The sequence below is a fragment of the Callorhinus ursinus genome, unplaced genomic scaffold, assembly GCF_003265705.2.
Source record: "Callorhinus ursinus isolate GAN/ISIS: 27379988/994484 unplaced genomic scaffold, GSC_fseal_2.0 scaffold12, whole genome shotgun sequence".
Lineage (NCBI taxonomy): Eukaryota > Metazoa > Chordata > Mammalia > Carnivora > Otariidae > Callorhinus > Callorhinus ursinus.
Genome location: NW_027397074.1, coordinates 21947107 through 21968136, shown reverse-complemented (window position 1 = coordinate 21968136; position 21030 = coordinate 21947107). Strand labels below are relative to the sequence as shown.

The window sequence follows — 21030 nt, the reverse complement described above, 5'->3', positions numbered from 1 at the left end:
TCTGCAAGTTAGTAAATAACAAAGGTCTTCTGTGATTCTGCAGGACTTGTAAATTATACTACATTGATGTTTATTTAGCTGTGAATTTCTACTACTTTCATGGATATACTTTTAGGTCCAGCACAAATATAAAACATATGTTTAAATCCTTTGACATATACATGTAACATTATTCTATACTTTTGCAATAAACATATCAATAAAAACAAAAGACAATTATGTAAGACTGCAATTTACCAGAAAGTTGAATTCTAGAAGTTGTTTGCATTTTTGTTTTTTGAAAACTTAAACACATTTTGTGAAAGAAACAAAGTTAGAAATGTTGACTACATAAGCTTATTTGGTGTATGAAGTGGTTGCAGTACTAAACATGTAATGTGAAAAGAAGCAAAGAAAAATACCATTGCAGCACAAGTAATTAAGCAAAACAAGATCAACAAAATTGAATATTGCTTTATCCATCCTGAATGTGAACACCTCTGGGAAAGAATACAGGTTTAAGTAAAGGACAGACCAAGAGCTCCACGGAGACTACTGTGGAGATTGTAGAGTGGACTTGTGAGGACTTAGGGGTTTTCAAGGTTAATAGCATGCTTGTCCTTATATCTAATTTATCTCCGAACATTATGAGCCAAAATATACCAGGCTCCATTTTTGCATCACAAGTGTAATGATAAAAGGGAAGAAAACAGGCTTTTTAACAAAAAATAGGTTCCTAAAGAACCTGGGCATGAGTCTGAAGGACAAAGTGGGAAAACACTCAAAAGAATGTATGTTGTGCTAGGAAGATGACCTGGGTTTGAATGAACTGGGCTACAGCAGTAACAGAAAATTCTGGCTGGAAAGTGTGGCATAAGCATAATGGCTGTAGGGTCAGAGTGGTGGCAGCAGAGGAACTGGATCAAAACTCCCTCTTCTCAGTAAAGTGACAGCATCAATCCACAACTCACTGAGCAAGTCATTCAATGTCTCTGTGTCTCACAGTTTATTCACAATTTGGTCACTATTAAGAAAGTTGGCATAAAGTACAGAAGAGTGGGACAGGTGAGTAAGGGGGAGCAAAACAGTGTGTGTTCATGAGCTTTTAAAATGTGGTTGCTTAAAACCAGAAAGGCCTACATTTTCAAATACAGACCTCGGTCCACACTTTGATACACTGTTTCATAGAACCATTAACTTCCGGATGCCACAGAAAATCCTAAAAAAGAAACGTATGAAAAGAAAAAGTCAAAGAAACATATCTACCATTCAAAATAAACACGCACCTGTCGTCCCGAGTACCTAACGTACACCACCACTGGTCTGTGACACCTTCGCTCCCACCTCAGTTTCCCAACGGTCTCATGATACTTCTTGTACCCACTTCTGCTTCCTTCTAAATGACTCCCTGTAGTAATTGCTTCAAAATTTAAATCTGATCTCGCCACGTTCTTGCTTAAATATTCAAGGACTTTCAATGGTCCTTAGAATAAATTCCAAAGTCCTCAAAACTGCTAAGGAGGTGCAGGATCTGGCCTCTACAAAGACATTCTGCCTTTTCTCCTGCTGCTCTCACCCTCACGCTAAGTACCCTTCTGGTTCTCGTTCAGCTGCTAGGATGCTCTATGTGCTCCTTTTTCTCCAGGACTGAGCACATACTGTTCTGTCTACAATGCTCATAAAACTCTTCCACGGGGCCTGACTTGCTCCTATTGATCCTTGAAGCTTTTTTTTTTTTTTTAAGATTTTATTTATTTATTTGACAGAGAGAGAGACAGCGAGAGAGGGAACACAAGCAGAGGGGGTGGGAGAGGGAGAAGCAGGCTTCCGCAGAGCAGGGAGCCCGATGCGGGGCTCGATCCCAGGATCCCAGGATCATGACCTGAGCCGAAGGCAGATGCTTAACGACTGAGCCACCCAGGTGCCCCAATCCTTGAAGCTTTAGTTAAAACATCTCTTTTTCAAGGAGGAAACTATTTTTAATTCCTTGTTTTGTACATTCCTAATGCCCCATTTTTTCCTTTTTACCATCCTTATTCCACATTTAATGCATGTAGAGAACTATAATGGCTTGCAAAATCCATTAGGTCTAGGACATCTTTGTCTTGATCCCCACTGTATTCTCAGTATCTAGGAGAAGTCACTGCAACTAGGAATTCAGAAAATTCACATATATTCTTTTACGGATATTAATCCTGAACATCTACTGGTTTCAAAGTAACATACAAGATTATTTTTTTCTGGATTAAAAATCTGAGAACCAAATTTTCCATTTTATTACACAAAACAGTGCATACAAACATTTTAACTATTCTTATCTACTCTAAATACATTGAAATATATTTAGTATACACAAAGCATTAGGGGAGCTACAAATTAACCAACAAATACAGTTTCAACACAACATTCAGCTTACTATTACATGAACTTACCACTTTCACTGATGCAATCTTGTCTTCAAAAGGAATGTTTCCATGCTGTCATTTAAAAAAGAGAAAACAAATATTCATGTACAAATTAATTTTATGCCACTAATTCTCCCTTTAGCTGCTTTTGTTAATTTATTTGCACACCACATCTCAATTATCTATATTCAACCTGAAGGGAAAAAGACCTGCACAGAAAACCAAAAAATAAGTGATACTGCATTGTTTATATGTGATTTTTAACATCTAAGACATAATTCAAAGACAAAACCTCAACTCCAAGTAAGCAAGCAAATATGTAAACATGTCTACATAAATTATCTTTTTGTCAAGGCTGCCACATTCCAGTTTAGTCCTACTATTATTATCTATGGCAAGGATGGATTGTTCTGCATTTCCTGAGTCCCGTCCCAGCCCCCCAATCCGTTAGAACTACATGACTAGTTCTGGCCAGTGTTACATGGCTAAATGTGATGTGGGTCACTTTCCTCTTCCCAGGGCAATTCTCTAGTCTCTAGCTTAACCTAATGCTGAGACTGCAGAGGCATAATGTTCCAAATGGTATAACTAGAAGATGGTACAAATTCCAACAAGCAGGAATCCCTGACTGAGCGCAAAGAGCAAAGCCTCTTGCCAGCCCACCCACAACATGCAGCACTAAGTGAGAAAAGAATTTAAGATCATAGAGTGGTTTTGTTGCTGCAGCAATATCTAGTCTGTTCTCACCAGTATACTAGTACCAGTCCTGTCTGAACAGGAGCGCACGTATGTGACTCTAGGTTATTTTGGGCTTCGCTTTGAAGACCGTACATAAGTGGTCCAGTTGAAGAAAAAAATAAAAGTTTGGAGACAACTTCTTATAACCAAGCATTCCATATAAGGAACAGAAATCCTTTCAGAGTTAAAAATCCAGGGTGGGGTGGGGGTGGAGGTGGTCAACTAAAGAAGCTAATTCTCTTCCTAAAACCAAGGCTGAAATGTCTTCATTAATTTAACCAAATAGTATTTATACTTATATCTCTGTGAAATAAAGCTTGCTTTTATCAGCAGGCTAATATTTAAAATTCAAGCATCATTTCCCAAAAGGACTCTTGGGACCAATAGTACTTTAAGGTGTGTTCTATGAAAAGAGTTACCTTGGTCCAATAAATCTTGGAAATACTGGGTCAGACAAAATCACACGTGTGTTTTCCTCCTCCTATCCCATCCCGACCTTGTTAAAGTTCTTCCTCAGAGAACTAATGTGTCATGAACTTTCTTTTTCCCCCTCTGCAGAGTTCAGTTAATTCAACTCAATCTCTCTCTTTTCCTTTACCATTTTAATGTAACATTTGATATATACAAAAGAATATGTCACATATGTAATCACAAAGCACAGTAAACATAAATAAGCACTCCTGAGTCCATGGAACAAATCAGAGCACGACCAACCCACTGAGTGATCTACGTGGACTTCTCCTTCTGAATTCCTTGCTTCACCCAAAGGAACCACTACTTTGAATTTTGTTTTTTATTTTGCTTTCTATTACATAGTTTTGACACATGTATATGCATCCTTAAGTGATATATTGTTTCACAGAATTGGCTTTCTCTCCAACTTTTAATTTTGAAAAATGTCAAACTTAAAAGAAAAATGTCAAACTGAGAGCAAAACTGACAAAATTATAATGAGCACCCCAACCACCCTTTATCAATTGTTTACATTTTCTACACTAGCTTGTCTCTCTCTGCAGATATGTACATTGTTTTTCTCTTACTGAACCATATGAAAGTAAACTGCAGACACAGCATTTTACCCTTAAATACATAAAGCATGTATTTCCTAAGAACATAAATATTCTCTTATGTAACCATAATACTATAACCACCTAAGAAATTTGACATTGATAAAATCTAATATACAGTCCACATTCAAATTTCCCTAATTTCCAATAATGTCCTCTGTATAGCTCTTCTATTTTAATCTAGAATTCAATTAAAATCAGGTATTTAGTTATCCTGTCTCTTTAATCTTTTATAATCTAGAACATCTGGCCTTTTAAAACCTTCCTACATCAATTTATTATATTTATATATATCAAATATTATGTTTATTATTTTTGTAGAGTTTAGGTCAATTGATACGATGCACCAAATCTAGATTGGAAACAGCACTGATAGTCACCTTCTTGTAGGTTTCTTAATAAATGAATAATAAGAGCTTCCCTAATAATAGTTCTATAGGTTCACAGGCTATATAAATGTTCACCCTCACATGATAATGGGAGTTATTTTCTGAAGTGTTTGTAAAAATTTATACTCTCACCAACAGTTTGAGATACAGTCTTTAATAAATCTTGTCAGACTTCATATTTTTCACCATTGTAAAATTTAATTTCTGTCACTAAAGTAGGTATATAATGGTATCTCACTATGGTCTTCATTTGAAATTCCCAAATTATGAATGCTTAAACATCTTTCAGATTTACACTGGGATTTATGTTTCCTCTTCTTTGAAATGCCTGGTCATGCCTTTCCTCTTTTGTTTTCTACTGGGTTATCTCTTTTTTAATTAATTTGTGAGTCCTTATATCTCTTGGATGTATGTTATAAATACCTTCTAGTTCGTAGCTTACCTTTTCTTCTGGAACGTATCTTTTGATGAACAGATTCTCTTAATCTTAAGGTATGTAAATTTATCCATCTTTTATTTTATAGTTAGCACTTTTTGTTTCTTATGTAAGAAACTTCTCCCTACTTGAAATAATGAAGATACTCCTTTGCATTTTTTTTTTGCTAAAGGTTTAAACATTTTAGCTTCCACATTAAGTCTAAATTCGTCTAGAAATGATTTTACTTGATGAGATGAGGTAGGGGTTCCAATTTCACCTTTTTTCCATATACATAACCAATTGCCTCAACATCCTTAATTGGATAGACCTCCTTTTCTCCAGGGATGTTCAACGGCATCTCTGTTACTTATTAAGTCTTTTCATATGCAAGTGTTTATTTTATTTTATATATATTTTTAAAGATTTATTTATTTATTTTAGAGAGAGAGAGAACAGGGGGAGGGGAGGAGAAAATCTCAAGCAGACTCCCTACTGAGCGTGGAGCCTGATGCAGGGCTCAGTCTCACGACCCTAAGATCATGACCTGAGCCGAAATCAAGAGCCATACACTTAACTGACTGGGCCACCCAGGCGCCCCACACGTGTTTATTTTAAAGCTCTATATCATGTTCCATTCTTTGTTTAGCTCTACCAATACCACACTGTCTTAGTTATGACAGAGTTAAAATAAATCTTGATATTAGAAAATAAGTCTTTTCCACCTTGTTCTTCAGACCTGTTGTGGTTATTCTTGGTCCACTGCCCTTCCACATAAAATTTAGAATCAATTGGTAAAGTTTCATAACAAATCCTGTTAGGATTTTATTCAAATCACATTGAATCTATAGATCAATTTAGGAATAAGTGACATCTTTGCAATATTGACGCTTCCCATTCCAGAATATAGTACATATCTCATATTTAATTTTATCATTCTAAATTGTGTTTGCATAAAGTTTTGTGATTTTTCTACATAAAGACCTTCCACATTTGCTAGGCTTATTCCTATGTACTCTATGGTTTTTGTTAACTATTGTACACAGTATTTTTTAAATGAGTTTGAATTCTATGTTCCTTGTGTGTAGATAAGCAATTCATTTTTAACAGCTTCATTAAGTTACTACAATTAATTTTTGTATGTTCATCTTAATATCAGCTATCTTGTTAAAATTTTTATTACAGCTAGTAATTTTCTATAGATTCTTTGGAGTTTTCTTTGTAGATAATTGTATCATACAAAATTCTGAGTCTATCTCTTTCCAATCTTTACATCTTTATCTTTCCTTGGTAAGACCTCTAATACAATTTTGAATGGAAGCAGAAATAATGGACAACCCTGTCTTCTCTTTGAATTTAACATAAATATGTCTAACATTTCACCATTTGGAACGTTTACTGTAGGCTTATAGAATTTTTATCAGGTTAAGTTGGAATATAAAAGAGCTTATCTAATAGAGAAAGAATGATACCAATTCTCTGATATTGTTGAGGCTTGCTTAATGGCCCAATATGTTGTCAAAAAGATTCCATGTGTGCTTTGAAAAAATATATTCTTTGGTTTTTTAGTGTATTCTTTAAGTATTGAGCTGTAAGTTCATAAAATCAGCATGTTAATAGTCAACTATATGCTTAGTAATTTTGCTTTCCTATCATTTAATGCATGAGCAGTGAGCAATTCTCTCATTTTGATGGAGGATTTGTCAACTCTTCACTGTAATCATATTAATTTTGCTTTATACATTTTAAGGTTAATTTATTTCATGCCCATGAGTTTCAAATCTTAGTGATTTAAAACTTTTGTCATTAAAAAGTATCTGTATCCTTGATAACACTTTTTGCCTTACAATCTATTCTGTCTTATATTAATATGACTTATCTTTCTTTAATAAGTATTTGTCTAGTAAATCTTTTCTCATTTTTAATTAAAACCTTCCATATCCTTTTGTTTTAGATATGTCTTTTTAAGCAGCAGAAAGTTCTTTTTAAAACCAATCAGAAAAATCTGTGTTTAGTTGACAAGTTTAGACCACTTGCACTTATTTTGATTACGTTTCTATCATCTTTTTGATTTTTAGCTCCCTCACACATACATAGGTTTTTTTAATATATGTGGTATATAAAAAGTGATTTTTACATGTATATGTTTTTGTATATGTAGATATGAATGTATTTGTATGAGCATGTGTATGTGTGTGTGTGTGCATGTTATGTATGTGTGGGACATTAGAAAACTTTGTGATCATACCCCTCTGACTTACATGCTATTATTAGCCAGTTCTTTAAAACTGTCTTTTTATAAAGTGTAAAAAGACATTATCATTTTATATAGACACTGTTTGTTTAGATTTACATGCATCCTTAGGATTTTCTTTAACCATTGCTTCTTATACTTCAGGTCATTTTTTTCTGAATTATTTCCCTTCTTCCTGATGTTTACCCTTTAGAAAATCCTTTATTATAAATCTATCCAGCAATAAACCCTGATTTCATTTATCTGAAAATGTTCTAAATTTCAAGAATAGACATTTGTATGCTAGGAACACAATTCTGGATTGAAATTTCCTTTCTCTCAGAAGTTTAAAGCTATTATTCTAGCATCCTCTGGCTTCCAAATATTACCACTGAGAAATCTGCTGGCCCAAAGCTTCGTCTTTTACACACAGAGCATTGCTGCTATTGGCATCTGTCTTCAGGCCAGCCTGAACCACTACTGAGTGCCTGCTATTATTGTTCCCATCTCTGGTTTTGACTCATGGTTTGTTCCTTTTCTGGGGCGTGTCTCCCATTTCCTCAAAGTCTAGAAATACATCAACAAGTTTTAATCTAGGATCTAGCTGGTTTGAGGTTGAAGGGGCCTCCAGAGTATCTAGTTTGCCCTCTGGCTGAAAGCAACAAAACAGGGTTTTTTTTGTTTGTTTGTTTGTTTGTTTGTTTTTTACTGCAAGACTTCTCAAGTTTTTAATATCCCAGCCTAAATTAAAACCATCTAAAAGGGGGATAGGATATCCAGCTCTGCCCAAACTTATTCGACCAGAGTTTTTGCAGAACCAGTCTTCTATAAAATGGAATTTGAGAAGAGTCCTGCTCTACAGCTTTTTTTTTTTTTTTGCCTCAGCACAGAGAAGAAAAAAATTCAAATAAGGAATTATCTTCAATACTCCTATTCTACCCAAACAAACCCATACCAAGGCTAAAATAATAAAAGTCAGCCTCTACAATATTCCAGGCTGTGCGAGGCACAACAAATGTATTTAAAAAATAAAAATGATTATATACGATCCCTGTTTTCAAGGTGTTCAGACAAGGGAACTAAGTAAAATACATTTTGGCAAATGTTCCACTAGCAGTTTGAACTAGTTTCTCAGCAACTGTCTCTCAGACTATGACAAACTGTTTCTTTTTTAAATGCACATAAATTTAAATGTATCTTGTTTGATAATTGTGGGTTAACTGGGCACCTCTAGAAAATAAAGACTGGAAACCTACTGTTATAACCAGGGCTCAGAAACAATGTACCATATTGTACCTACTTTTGGCTGTAAACTAAATCGTTATAGCTTTTTTCAACTAACTGCTCCCAAATCCATTATTCCAATTTTCAGAAATTCACACTATTCTAAACCTAGAAATATTAAAACTGTTTCTTTGAAGTCAGAAATCTCTCTCCTTTACAAGTTCAAAGTATTTTACTTTAAACTGTAATAATCTCATGTCATTAAACATCAACTCTTCTGTATAATTTTGTGTATATAAATACAAATGAAAAATGTATTTACAGATATCAAAATAAATGAAAAGTGGACTTTATCATTTTCCATTATTCAAATTTAAAATCTATACTAGCCTTTCATAGCAGACAAAAATCTCTAATAGCTGATGGACTCTTCTCACAAGGAATAGTTCTCAAGGATGTAGTGATTATGTGACTAGATACTTAGCTGTGAAGTCCCTCATTTTTCAACTCCCTACCACATGGCAAGTTGACAGGAACAGGCAGATTTTCATCATAAAATCATGAGCTATTTCCCCTACAATTCTAAACTTTCTTGTATTTTACTTTTCTCTCCTTGCTATCACCCACTCCCAATCATCTGCAGTTGAAGACAGGGATTAGAATTTTGGATCACTTAAAAATGTGTAAAGAGAAAGGATGAGATAATCCACAAAGCATTAACTGACCAACCAATTAATTAACAAGTATATGTAGAGAGAGAGAGAGAGAGAGAGATCCATTCTTGTTAATTTTCAAAGACAGATATATTTTTAAAATCAGAAATTTTCTATAAAAAGAGCAGAAATTTGTCACATTGTTGTTTTAAGTATACAGTGTAACTGCCCAGTGCCAGCAAAGCTGTAGAAAATTAGGTCCTGATGGACACTGAAAATAGCAGTATAAATTAAAATAGTTTAGCAATTAGTAGTTTTTAAAGTGTTTATATTCTTTAACCTAATATTTACATTATAGAGATTCAATTCTTCAGAAATAATCTAAAAAGCAGTTTTCACACAAAGATGTAGTCAAGAATGTCCTTTTCTTACATTGTAAAAGAAAAAACAGAAAACTACAAAAAGAAAGAATTATATAAAATTACGTATATCCACTCAATAACACATTGCCATTATGAAGATACTTACATTGATTATATAATAATACGGTGAATTATGGTAAGTAGTGGGAAAAGAAGACATAAAATTGTACATGCTAAAAGATTACAAGATTATTACCATTTTAAAAAATTTTTTATTGTTATGTTAATCACCATACATTACATCATTAGTTTTTGATGTAGTGTTCCATGATTCATTGTTTGCGTATAACACACAGTGCTCCATGCAGTACATGCCCTCTTTAATACCTATCACCAGGCTAACCCATCCCCCCACAGCCCTCCCCTCTAGAACCCTCAGTTTGTTTTTCAGAGTCCATTGTCTCTCATGGTTCGTCTCCTCCTCTGATGTCCCCCCCTTCATTCTTCCCCTCCTGCTATCTTCTTCTTTTTTTTTTTTTTAACATATATTGTATTATTTGTTTCAGAGGTACAGATCTGTGATTCAACAGTCTTGCACAATTCACAACGTTCACCATAGCACATACCCTCCCCAATGTCTATCACCCAGCCACCCCATCCCTCCACTCCAGCAACCCTCAGTTTGTTTCCTGAGATTAAGAATTCCTCCTATCGGTGAGGTCATATGATACATGTCTTTCTCTGATTGACTTATTTCACTCAGCGTAACACCCTCCAGTTCCATCCACGTTGTTACAAATGGCAAGATCTCATTCTTTTTGATGGCTGCATAATATTCCATTGTGGATTGGAAGAACAAATATTGTGAAGATGTCAATGCTACCTAGAGCAATCTACACATTCAATGCAATCCCCATCAAAATACCATCCACTTTTTTCAAAGAAATGGAACAAAGAATCCTAAAATTTGTATGGAACCAGTAAAGACCCCGAATAGCCAGAGGAATGTTGAAAAATAAAAGCAAAGCTCCAGTCTACCAGAGGCTTTAAAGCCAGGAGTGAGATTTTATCTCATGATCATTAAAAGAGTAAAGTCAAATATTTTATCAAACCCAAGTAGACTAATTATCAGTATATGTAAAGTCATGTCCACTGATCAAGGCAGCAGTACCTGTCCAAAGATCACTATAGTTCCACCTTGTTTGAAAAGAAGCACGACCCCACTGGTTGATCAGAATGTATCTAATGAAGAGGCTCAGGGAATAAATGGAAAACACCTGCGAAACACTCAGCTGCAAGTCCAAAGCCACAAATGCCTCCAAAGCCATTACGTCTGCAGGATTCACCTTCATCCAATATACACCGAACCCCCAGGCATAAAGCTTTATCTAGTGAGAAACCAAGGATGGAGGAAGTGAAACCTGCCTCTGCTTCTTGTGTCTCAAAAGAAAAACTCAGTAAGGTATCAGATCTCATCAGTCGCTTTGAAGGAGGAAGCACATTATCAAATTACAGTGATTTGAAGAAAGACTCTGGTGTGAACCTGAATGTTCCTAGAACCCCAGGAAGGCATGGACTGACAACCACCCCTCAGCAAAAGTTCCTCTCCTCACACCCACCACCGAAGCCGGAAAATGACGCAGATCCAACTCAGGGTGCACAGACTGGTGTGGCTAATGGTGTGATGGCAGCACCAAACCAGATGGAATGTGAGGAGGATAAAGTGGCCACTCGTAGCCCAGAAACTCCAGTTCAAATCTCTGAACCTTTGCATGTTGTGAACTTAGTGAACGGAGAAGGAGAGGAGGAAGCGACCACAGGCCCTGCATCCCCCACAGCAAAGGACTATGATGGAAATGTTTCTGACCGTAGCTGCAGGACTGCCAGGGTCAGCCAGGTGCTCCCCCTAGAAGAAGAAAGGGCGGACACAGAAGCCAAGATGCAAGAGCGGGAAGATGGAGAAAGCCCTCTGGAACTGGACCAGCTGGACCAGCACCACGAGATGAAGGTAAAGCATGAGACTGGCTCATAAGTAGGAAGAAGCACCAACTGTTCCACTGTTTTTAAAACTCTACTTAATAGCACCCATGAAATGAATGAGTCAGATCACCCACACTGCCAGTTAAACATTTAAACTTTAGCTGCTAATGGATGTTTCCCCTACTCTATGAGGAAATATTTCACTTTTTTTGGTGTAGTTTCTGTTGATCTTTCTATTATGATTTCAAGAGTCAGAACATTCTGAAGACTTTAATATGTGTTTTTTTAAAAAAAAAACACAAGCTTGTTTTTTTTACTTGGAGAGGAAGAAAATGTTCTTTGTTACTCTAGATATTAGGGCTACATCCCTAATATTTATGGCCTAAGCAAGAGGAAATTGTATAATTTTCGCTTTTCACACATTTCTAGTCTAGACCTGGAAGAGTAACTTGCACCAGCAGATGTTTCATTTAAGGACACAAATACGAAAGTATTCACAAATTATTCAACAGATTGTAACCGTAACTCTTTCCAGGCTTCTGATTATTTTTTTTTTAAATTTCTAATTAGTATAGTTTTAAAACAATCTACTTCATCTTGGATTTAGAAGCCTCTTTAAAGATCATCTTAGTTAAGCAGTTCATTTATAGAAGTAGAGACAGTTCCAGAAAGCTGGTGATTTTTCAGGTCACAATAATAGCCTGGGAGTGCCTGGGTGGCTCAGGCGTTAAGCGTCTGCCTTCGGCTCAGGTCATGATCCCAGGGTCCTGGGATCGAGCCCCGCATCGGGCTCCCTGCTCGGCAGGAAGCCTGCTTCTCCCTCTCCCATTCCCCCTGCTTGTGTTCCCTCTTTTGCTGTGTCTCTGTCTGTCAAATAAATAAATAAAATCTTAAAAAAAAAAGAAAGAAAAGAAAAGCTGGCAGCATCACAATTCCGGACTTCCAGCTCTATTACAAAGCTGTCATCATCAAGACAGTATGGTACTGGCACAAAAACAGACACATAGATCAATGGAACAGAAAAGAGAGCCCAGAAATGGCCCTCAACTCTATGGTCAACTAATCTTCGACAAATCAGGAAAGAATGTCCAATGGAAAAAAGACAGTCTCTTCCACAAATGGTGTTGGGAAAATTGGACAGCCACATGCAGAAGAATGAAACTGGACCATTTCCTTACACCACACACAAAAATAGACTCAAAATGGTTGAAAGACCTAAATGTGAGACAGGAGTCCATCAAAATCCTAGAGGAGAACACAGGTAGCAACCTCTTTGGCCTCAGCCGCAGCAACTTCTGGCTAGAAACATCGCGAAAGGCAAGGGAAGCAAGGGCAAAAATGAACTATTGGGACTTCATCAAGATAAAAAACTTTTGCACAGCAAAAGAAACAGTCAACAAAACCAAAAGACAACCAACAGAATGGGAGAAAATATTTGCCAATGACATATCAGATAAAGGGCTAGTATCCAAAATCTATAAAGAACTTCTTAAGCTCAACACCCAAAGAACAAATGATCTAATCAAGAAATGGGCAGAAGACGTGAACAGACATTTTTCCAAAGAAGACATCCAAATGGCCAACAGACACATGAAAAAGTGCTCAACATCGCTCGGCATCAGGGAAATCCAAATCAAAACCTCAATGAGATATCACCTCACACCCGTCAGAATGGCTAAAATTAACAAGTCAGGAAACAACAGTTGTTGGTAGGGATGCGGAGAAAGGGGAACCCTCCTATACTGTTGGTGGGAATGCAAGCTGGTGCAACCACTCTGGAAAACAGTATGGAGGTTCCTCAAAAAGTTGAGAATAGAGCTACCATATGATCCAATAATTGCACTACTGGGTATTTACCCCAAAGACACAAATGTAGGGATCCGAAGGGGTATGTGCACCCTGATGTTTATAGCAGCAATGTCCACAATAGCCAAACTGGTGGAAAGAGCCAAGATGTCCATCGACAGATGCATGGATATTATCACTTTTTTAAGAGACCAAAAAGAAATATGGCAAAATATAAAAAGAAGAATAAGGGATATTTGCTCTTAGTTTTCTTTCTAAGGAATTCTAAAAAGTTTTTCTATCGAAAGAACTTACTATTTCCAAAAAACTAGAAGTTTACCATAATGAAAGGTTTACTAATACCTTACCCACCACTTCTTCTTCTTGTGTTCTCCATTATGTTCCCCATTATGGTTATAATCCCTTTTCCCCTCCACCTTTCCCACAACCAAAGTAAAACTTTTATAGTTCTGTTAATGTGGAGAGGCATACTCCTCCTATAACTATCCAGTTGGTTAACTTCTAAAACAATAACCTAATGAAGAGGATAGATAAGGTTTACCTTATTTCCTTCTTCTTTGAATTGGGGATTGATTATTTTTACAAAAGAATAAAACAACTGACGAATTCTGGAATCTCCAATAAATGCAATATGTTTATCTATAAGACAGTTCTTTGCTTCACTGAAATCAACAAAGAAACATTAATTACAATAAGTAAAATCAGCATGTTGGCATTTCAAAGCACATAGTTTGTGAAGAAAGTAGTACAGGATTATCATACACACAGTTACGTTGCTTTAGAAATAGGTGGCCAGCGTTTGTTTAACCAACCAGCCCGTGGATGATCAACTAACTCTACAATGATTAATAATTACAACCCTCATTTATTAAGTGATTAAGAACTACTCTAAGTATATTAAGTGCTTTCTCTCCATTATCTCAGAATAACTCCATGAGGTAGCTATTCAAGTCCTAAAGCTAGAGTCCTTCACTCTGGGCTACTTATTGCCTTGGGCCTGGTTCTCTCTCACCCGAGATAAAGAAGCTTGGACAATTTCTTTCCCTAATGCTTTTGGCAGGAATCTTCATTTGGGCTCGCCCCCACCCCCACCCCCCACTCTGTCAGCAATTCTCTACCATCATATAGAGGAGTACCATATAGTATTTTCTTTGCTTTACCAACCCCTCTCCACTAATATTAAGACCCATCCTAGAAAAGAAAACAAACAACAAAATGAAGAAAACTTACCTGATTTTGTATTTATGCATCATGCAACTGTGAGGTTGCCAAACTTTGTCTCCAAGAAATCTGCCACTTGAGAGAAGGTATTCACATGAATCATTGCCTGTAATAGTTCAATAAACAGTGTTGTAAACAATAGTTATATTTTTATACTTTGATTATCTCACCTCATGTAAGCTCTTTGAGATGAGAAAGTACAAAGTTTTCTATGCTTCACTATACCTTCTAGGTGGATATTACTCATCCATGAGAAGCACAGTAAATATCACTACATTAAAATTCAAGAGGATAAAAGCCACTAATGACAGATGCTTCACTGTAGAAGGGACTCCTAATTCTTAAACGCTATATTCACTGTTTTGGCAGTGCCTTCTTCTTCAGGAGTCTTTTTTCTAGGGACATCATCTCAAACTCAAACTAGCTTATATCTGCTTACCACTCCTAGTTGAGAGTGAAAAGTTTAAGGAATAAAAGAGAAGACTTTGGAAATGGCTTCTTATTCAACTATTATAATGTATAATGCATTTGCACAACTGGAAATGCAGTAATGAAGATATTTTACAAACCTACTCCCTGATTTTCACAACTCCCCTGTGAGGAAGTATGCTAGCCCTATTCTGTAAATGTGCAAACAGAAAAAGATTTATTCAAGAACTTCCTATTGAGCTTACTAAAATTTCATCCTGTTATAAGTTACAAAGATAAGTCTTTTTTTTTTAAAGATTTTATTTATTTATTCATGAGAGACAGAGAGAGAGAGAGAGAGAGAGAGAGAGAGAGAGAGAGAGGCAGAGGGAGAAGCAGGCTCCCAAGGAGCAGGGAGCCCGATGCGGGACTCGATCCCAGGACCCTGGGATCATGACCTAAGCTGAAGGCAGACGCTTAACCATCTGAGCCACCCAGGCACCCAAAGATAACTAAGACTTAAAACTATGTTAGCTACAAGGTGGCCAAAAGTACATGGTATCGGTATCAATAACAAATGTAGATTTCATAGTTATTAATATTCAGCCTCTCTGCTTCTCTTGATATTCTTGCCTTTCTGATCATCAGTCAGCCCCTCCCAGTTTGCTTGAGGCTGTCACGGTTTCATACAGGAAGTTCCACACCTGGGAAACCCCTCAGTCTTGTATAAACGGGACAGATGGTCACCATATTTCCTTTGGTCACTTTATTAGACATTAGCTTACATGACTCAAGGAGTTTAAAAGGGAGTTGGAGGCATTAAAAAAGTCCAAACATGTCAAATGGGTAAGGGAGAAATGAGATACTTAGAAAAACCATGGGGTTACAATAAAATATACGTATTATTTAAATTAATCACTAGTTCTTTATTAACAGTCACAAATATATTTGTTAAGGCCAGGAGAGAAACGCTACGGCACAAAAATGGTACTGAACCATTTAGGGTGGGGATAGAGAACACCCAAAGACATTTCAAGTAGAACATCTCTTTTCTCAGCTGGTTATCCATTTATCTGGCCAACATACAGATAAAAGGTGATACAAATAAAAGATAGGTATGCATAAATAATGAAGGTGCTATTATTTCAGTGTTATAAATTTCAAAATAGAAGAGGAAGGAAAAGTGAAAATACTGTATTGTTGTGCTGGTAGAAAACTGGATAGGGAAAGCAAAATATCAATTATTAAAATTATGCAATTATACATGTAGCCTGTGCAGGTTTTTTTTTTTTTTTTGTATTTCAAAGATTTTTTAATAACATCTCTCTAAGGAAACTATAAATAATTAGTTCTTAATTCTTTCCAATTATTAAAAACTAATTCTAGTTCTAAAAAACAAAATTAGGCTACATAAATAATCAAGAAGGAGTAAAGACTGTAAGAACACACAATTAAGTTATTTTTCTAAAAACATCCTTCTGCTTCATTCTTTTATAATGGTTCTATACTAAAATCCTATTAAAAATCTAGTAAATGTTTAAAATTAGAAAAATTCCATATTTATAGCATTTTTACCTCTTTAAATACATCTATAAACCAAGCAAAAAGTTAGTAACATCTATTTTCTAAAAAACTTCTAAGAAGTTGCAAATAACTAGGTATTAATTCTGTGGACTTTTTCTTCCTTTTCTTTCTTCCTTCTCCCTTCCTTTTGTTGTTGTTATTTGATTTTTGTTTTTTAACAGAACTTGAAACAGAAACACATCTTCAGTATGTGGGATTATGTTATTTGTTAAGTATCTACAGGGTTTTCAATATAGTTTTATTAAGATGGAAGTACAATACCAACATCGTAAAATAACCAGTCTTTTCTCCACCAGAAAATGTGTTTAAAAATGCAAAGTTCTTTTTTTTCCTCAATACTACTACTCACACATTGTTTTTTAGTAGTTCAGCTAGTGGGAAAAACAGCTCTAAACTGATGAATCCATATTACAGCCCCACACTCCCTGCCCCCCCACCCCCCGGGCTGGCAAAACAGATTTGGAGTTGCCACTAACCACACTGTAAACATCGTATTTTAGAAACCACCGGTCTTGGGATGCCTGGGTGGCTCAATCAGTTAAGTGTCTGCCTTCAGCTCAGGTCATGATCCCAGGGTGTTGGGATCAAGTCCCACATTGGGCTCCTTGCTCAGTGAGGAGTCTGCTTCTCCATCTGCCTGCCGCTTCCCTGCTTGTGCTCTCTCTCTCTCTCTCTCTCTGACAAGTAAAATAAAATCTTTTAAAAAAAATAGAAACTACTGGTCTTTCCAGGAAAGAAACTTTTAATTTGCTAATGAATGCTAGTTGATGATGACACTTCCTAATATATTTTATGACGCAAAGTTTTTTTTAGTAATCCTTGTATCTGAAATCGATAGCCTCTTTATCATATTGGTGGAAGTTCCATCAGAAGACAGAAATTGTATCAGCTATTTTAATAGAGAGAATCTAATATAAAGAATTGTTAGAAAAGTAAAAGAACTGCTAATTAGACAACAAAAAAGGCAAGAAACTTTTCTTATACTTGTCTGAAAAATAATATAAACAGTGGTGATAATAACTATTATAATCTGATTGAAAATAAATTAACCTAATCTAAAAAAGAAAACTCCCACAAAATTCCATACTCTAAAACAACTTCTCTTTTCCTGAGTACTTTTGGACCAAATCACTAAATGTAATCTAGATGTTAAAATAAGTTGAAGTCCCACATCTTTATCATGTATACTAAGTATATACAAATATCTGCTAGCACATATTTCCCTTTCAAAATCCACCCAGAAAAACCCCAAACAAAAGAAAACAAAAAATCCCAGTCATTATTTTCATTTGTCTCATATAATTTTGATAGCTAGTTTAAAACAACCAGTGTGAGATGCAAGTTGCCTACTGCTCAGATAAATTAACCTAGAAACACAATAAAAAAAAAAAACACAAAAAACCACACACACAACTAGAGGAATAGAATTCTCTACTTCAGCTATCTCCAATACTAAGATTGTCTAGATGAATGGCTGTCTTCAGTCTATTATTTTAACCATAAGCATTTTGGTTTGTCAATCTGAAGTCTCAGGTTTTTATGTATAATTTTTCTATAATAGAAAGATACTAAAAGCAAACAAAGTAAGTAAAAAGACAAACACGTGTTAAAAAAAAAGCTGAAAAACAAAATATAACAAGTAAGGAAAACATTTAATGTGCTAAGTAAACCATAGCTTATATTTCCCTTTGAATAGAATACCTCTGGCATACTGCACCCTTAGACTGGCTGAATCATCCTACCAAAGCTATCTGTTTCTTACTACCAACCATGAAAATATCAGACCATAAAGTTTTTAACATGATTTGTGGAATATTTTGTTTGCCTAAAATTCAGCAAGGTCACACTTTGGTCTGTGTTGAAAAATCACTTCTAGGGGTGCCTGGTTGGCTCAGTCAGTTAAGCGTCTGCTTTTGGCTCAGGACATGATCCCAGAGTCCTCGGATTGAGCCCCACATCGGGCTCCCTGCTCAGCGGGGAGCCTGCTTTTCCCGCTGCCTCTGCCTCTCCCCCCACCCCCTGGCTTGTGCTCTCTCTAATAAATAAATAGATAAGACTTAAAAAAGAAAAATCACCTTTTATATTTTTCTTTTGACAAACTAGGAGTGCCTCTATTACAGGTGGTGTCATATATCAGGATCTTTCTGGCAAAGAGAGAAAAGGCTAAGAGACCTACTGGCCTCTTATCACAGAGATGATGTTTTTTAATCTGTAATCACAATATTAATGGACATTTTGTGATTTAGTAATGTTAGAGATTGAGAAAATTCAGAAGAAATATAGTTAGTCGGATTATTATTTAAAATGTCATTCTACTATTTTATGTGAAAGTAATATTAATAAAAAAACCCTCTATTTTCTAAAGTTGAGATCAGAACATACTATTAGAACATGAAATTCAATGAAAACCAAAAGAACCAAATGAAAGGAGAAAAACAGAAGGAAATAAGGATTTTGAAAATCTATTTATCCAATTATTGTTTATGGATTTCCTTCTGTGTGTTAAGCTCGGATGATTTAAAGATGAATAAAATACCCTTGGAAGCTCACAGTTTGTGTGGGGAAGATGGATACAAATTATTATGATACAACATAAGTACATACTAATTGCTATAGAAACACTAAATTCCTAATTCTTATTTCTGTGATGGTGACATTTGAATCAGACTCTGAAAGAAAAATCTGTACTTTCTTTTAAGGAGAGAGGTCACTGCGGGTAGAGAAAATCAGGTATCTGTGAGATATGTAAAAGGGCAAGGCATATTGTGACTGTGAGCCTGGAGTTTAGAAAGAAGGGAAAAGATAAACATAGGTAATAAAAAGTAAGCTGGTCAGATTTTGAAGTTTTACACATTCAACTTTTAGAAAATCATTTTATTTTAAAAAGAAAAGGAAAAACTCTTGACTGATACTGTGAGGTTGAATTAGTGTTTCTAAAGTATTTAATCCATGTCCCTCTGGAAAATGCTTTCTCACTCCATCTTCTATACATCACCACTGTCTAAGGAGCTCTGAGAAAGGCAGTCTATAACCTAATGGCATGAGGCAGACTAACTGGGTTGTCTGGTTGTAAATCCTAGCTCAATCACTGACTAATTGTGTGTCCTTAGGCAACTTAACCTCTCATGCCTCATCTTTAAAATGTAAATAATACCGTAATTCGCTGGATCTAAGACCACTGATTATAAGATACATCATTATTTTATGTAACACTAGGAAAAATGTTATCAATTAAACTTTGACATGCAATAAAGTTTTAAAAATTCATCCTGATTACAAAGATGTCAAAAATGGTGGTGGGGGAGTAGAATGGAGGATGAAATATGGTAATTTTAGCTACCTCACAAAATGGTTGTTAAAGACAAAAGGAGTTCAAACATGTAAAACCTTTCGTAGCACAGCACCTGGCATATAATAGGTACTCAAAGTTAGCATGTTTGCCAAGCCTTACTTTCTGCCATACGCAATTCTTTCCTTCCTTTCTATAGTTTGTAAAGCAAGAGATACTGAAGATATGTATTCAAACTGCATTCACTCTACCTTGCCTGAGGTGTCCGTACACCCACACACTGGAGATTTTAATATAAAGCATAAGCCTCTGTATCCAATAGTCCTTTCTTATTCTAAAGATTTATGATATTGTGATGCAAGTGTAGGGTTATCTTTGTGTGAAGAGCATTACATTTCACGCAGTTTGACTCTGCCAAAGCATGAGGATGTCTAAAAACTTCTTGGTAGGATCATTATTTTTCCCAAACAGTGTCTGGCTCAAGTTCTTGACATTCAGTCTAGGCAAGTACACACACCAGGTGTACTGCTTCACGCTGAAGACGCTGAAGCACCTACGGAAGCTGGTGACTAGCTTCTGGAGGAGGCTTTATAAACAACCCCAGATTGCTACACTGACTCATAAAGTTCCATCTGACATTGTTTTCCCTGCTGATGACAGATCTTGAAAGGATGAAATGTGGACTCTAACTATAATAATTAGTATCCAGGTTTATCAAAAGACAAAAGCACAACATAAAGTTAAAGGGAGGAGGACCAGAGATTTACCTTTAGCACGGTAGCACCACACTTATAACATTTATCTTCACTACCTTCACACAGACAAAACCGAGTTAGGTTACTGTCATCTTATACCAAACTAACATAAAATGCTTAATAGTAGTTAGGGAATTTTCTTCAAAACAACCACGAATTAATGCATCAACATTGCTAGTTTCACTTTACATATGAAAGTCTGACTTGTGTTAGAGCCACTGCCAATGAACCAAAGCCCAGCCAGATCATATGGCTGTGACCTATAGGAGGGTGAAAGAGGCCAAAAGGGTATAAAGAATTTATCTTTTAAAATCGATTCAGTGCATTTATATACAGAACTATTCATCCAGTATGGTACTAGAGTAAGGATTTTTAATCCTCAAGAATTGGAGAGGGTGGCTCAGTTGGTTAAGTGACTGCCTTTGGCTCAGGTCATGATCCTGGAGTCCTGGGATGGAGTCCCACATCGGGCTCCCTGCTCAGCAGGGAGTCTGCTTCTCCCTCTGACCCTCTTCCCTCTCA

General features: G+C 36.0%; 1 protein-coding gene and 1 pseudogene across 3 annotated transcripts in view; one reads left to right on the top strand and one right to left on the bottom strand.

Moving 5' to 3' along the window:
- The window catches only part of CASD1 (CAS1 domain containing 1), a 51920-nt gene that overhangs the window by 29250 nt on the left and 1640 nt on the right, over nucleotides 1–21030 (bottom strand). Inside the window, exons 2-7 of one of the 3 annotated variants that reach the window (XM_073898833.1) lie at nucleotides 20521–20564; nucleotides 18540–18608; nucleotides 14482–14578; nucleotides 13793–13913; nucleotides 2412–2456; nucleotides 1136–1198 (exon numbers count right to left, since the gene is read on the bottom strand). In XM_073898833.1, the coding sequence (XP_073754934.1) occupies nucleotides 1136–1198; nucleotides 2412–2456; nucleotides 13793–13913; nucleotides 14482–14578; nucleotides 18540–18594 (381 nt within the window). In that variant the 5' untranslated portion in view covers nucleotides 18595–18608; nucleotides 20521–20564. Of the gene's footprint in view, nucleotides 1–1135; nucleotides 1199–2411; nucleotides 2457–13792; nucleotides 13914–14481; nucleotides 14579–18539; nucleotides 18609–20520; nucleotides 20565–21030 lie in introns of those variants that run through there. The other 2 variants (XM_025872905.2, XM_073898834.1) reach the window with 2 other exon arrangements.
- On the top strand, nucleotides 10849–11581 carry LOC141373784 (FYVE, RhoGEF and PH domain-containing protein 4 pseudogene; annotated as a pseudogene).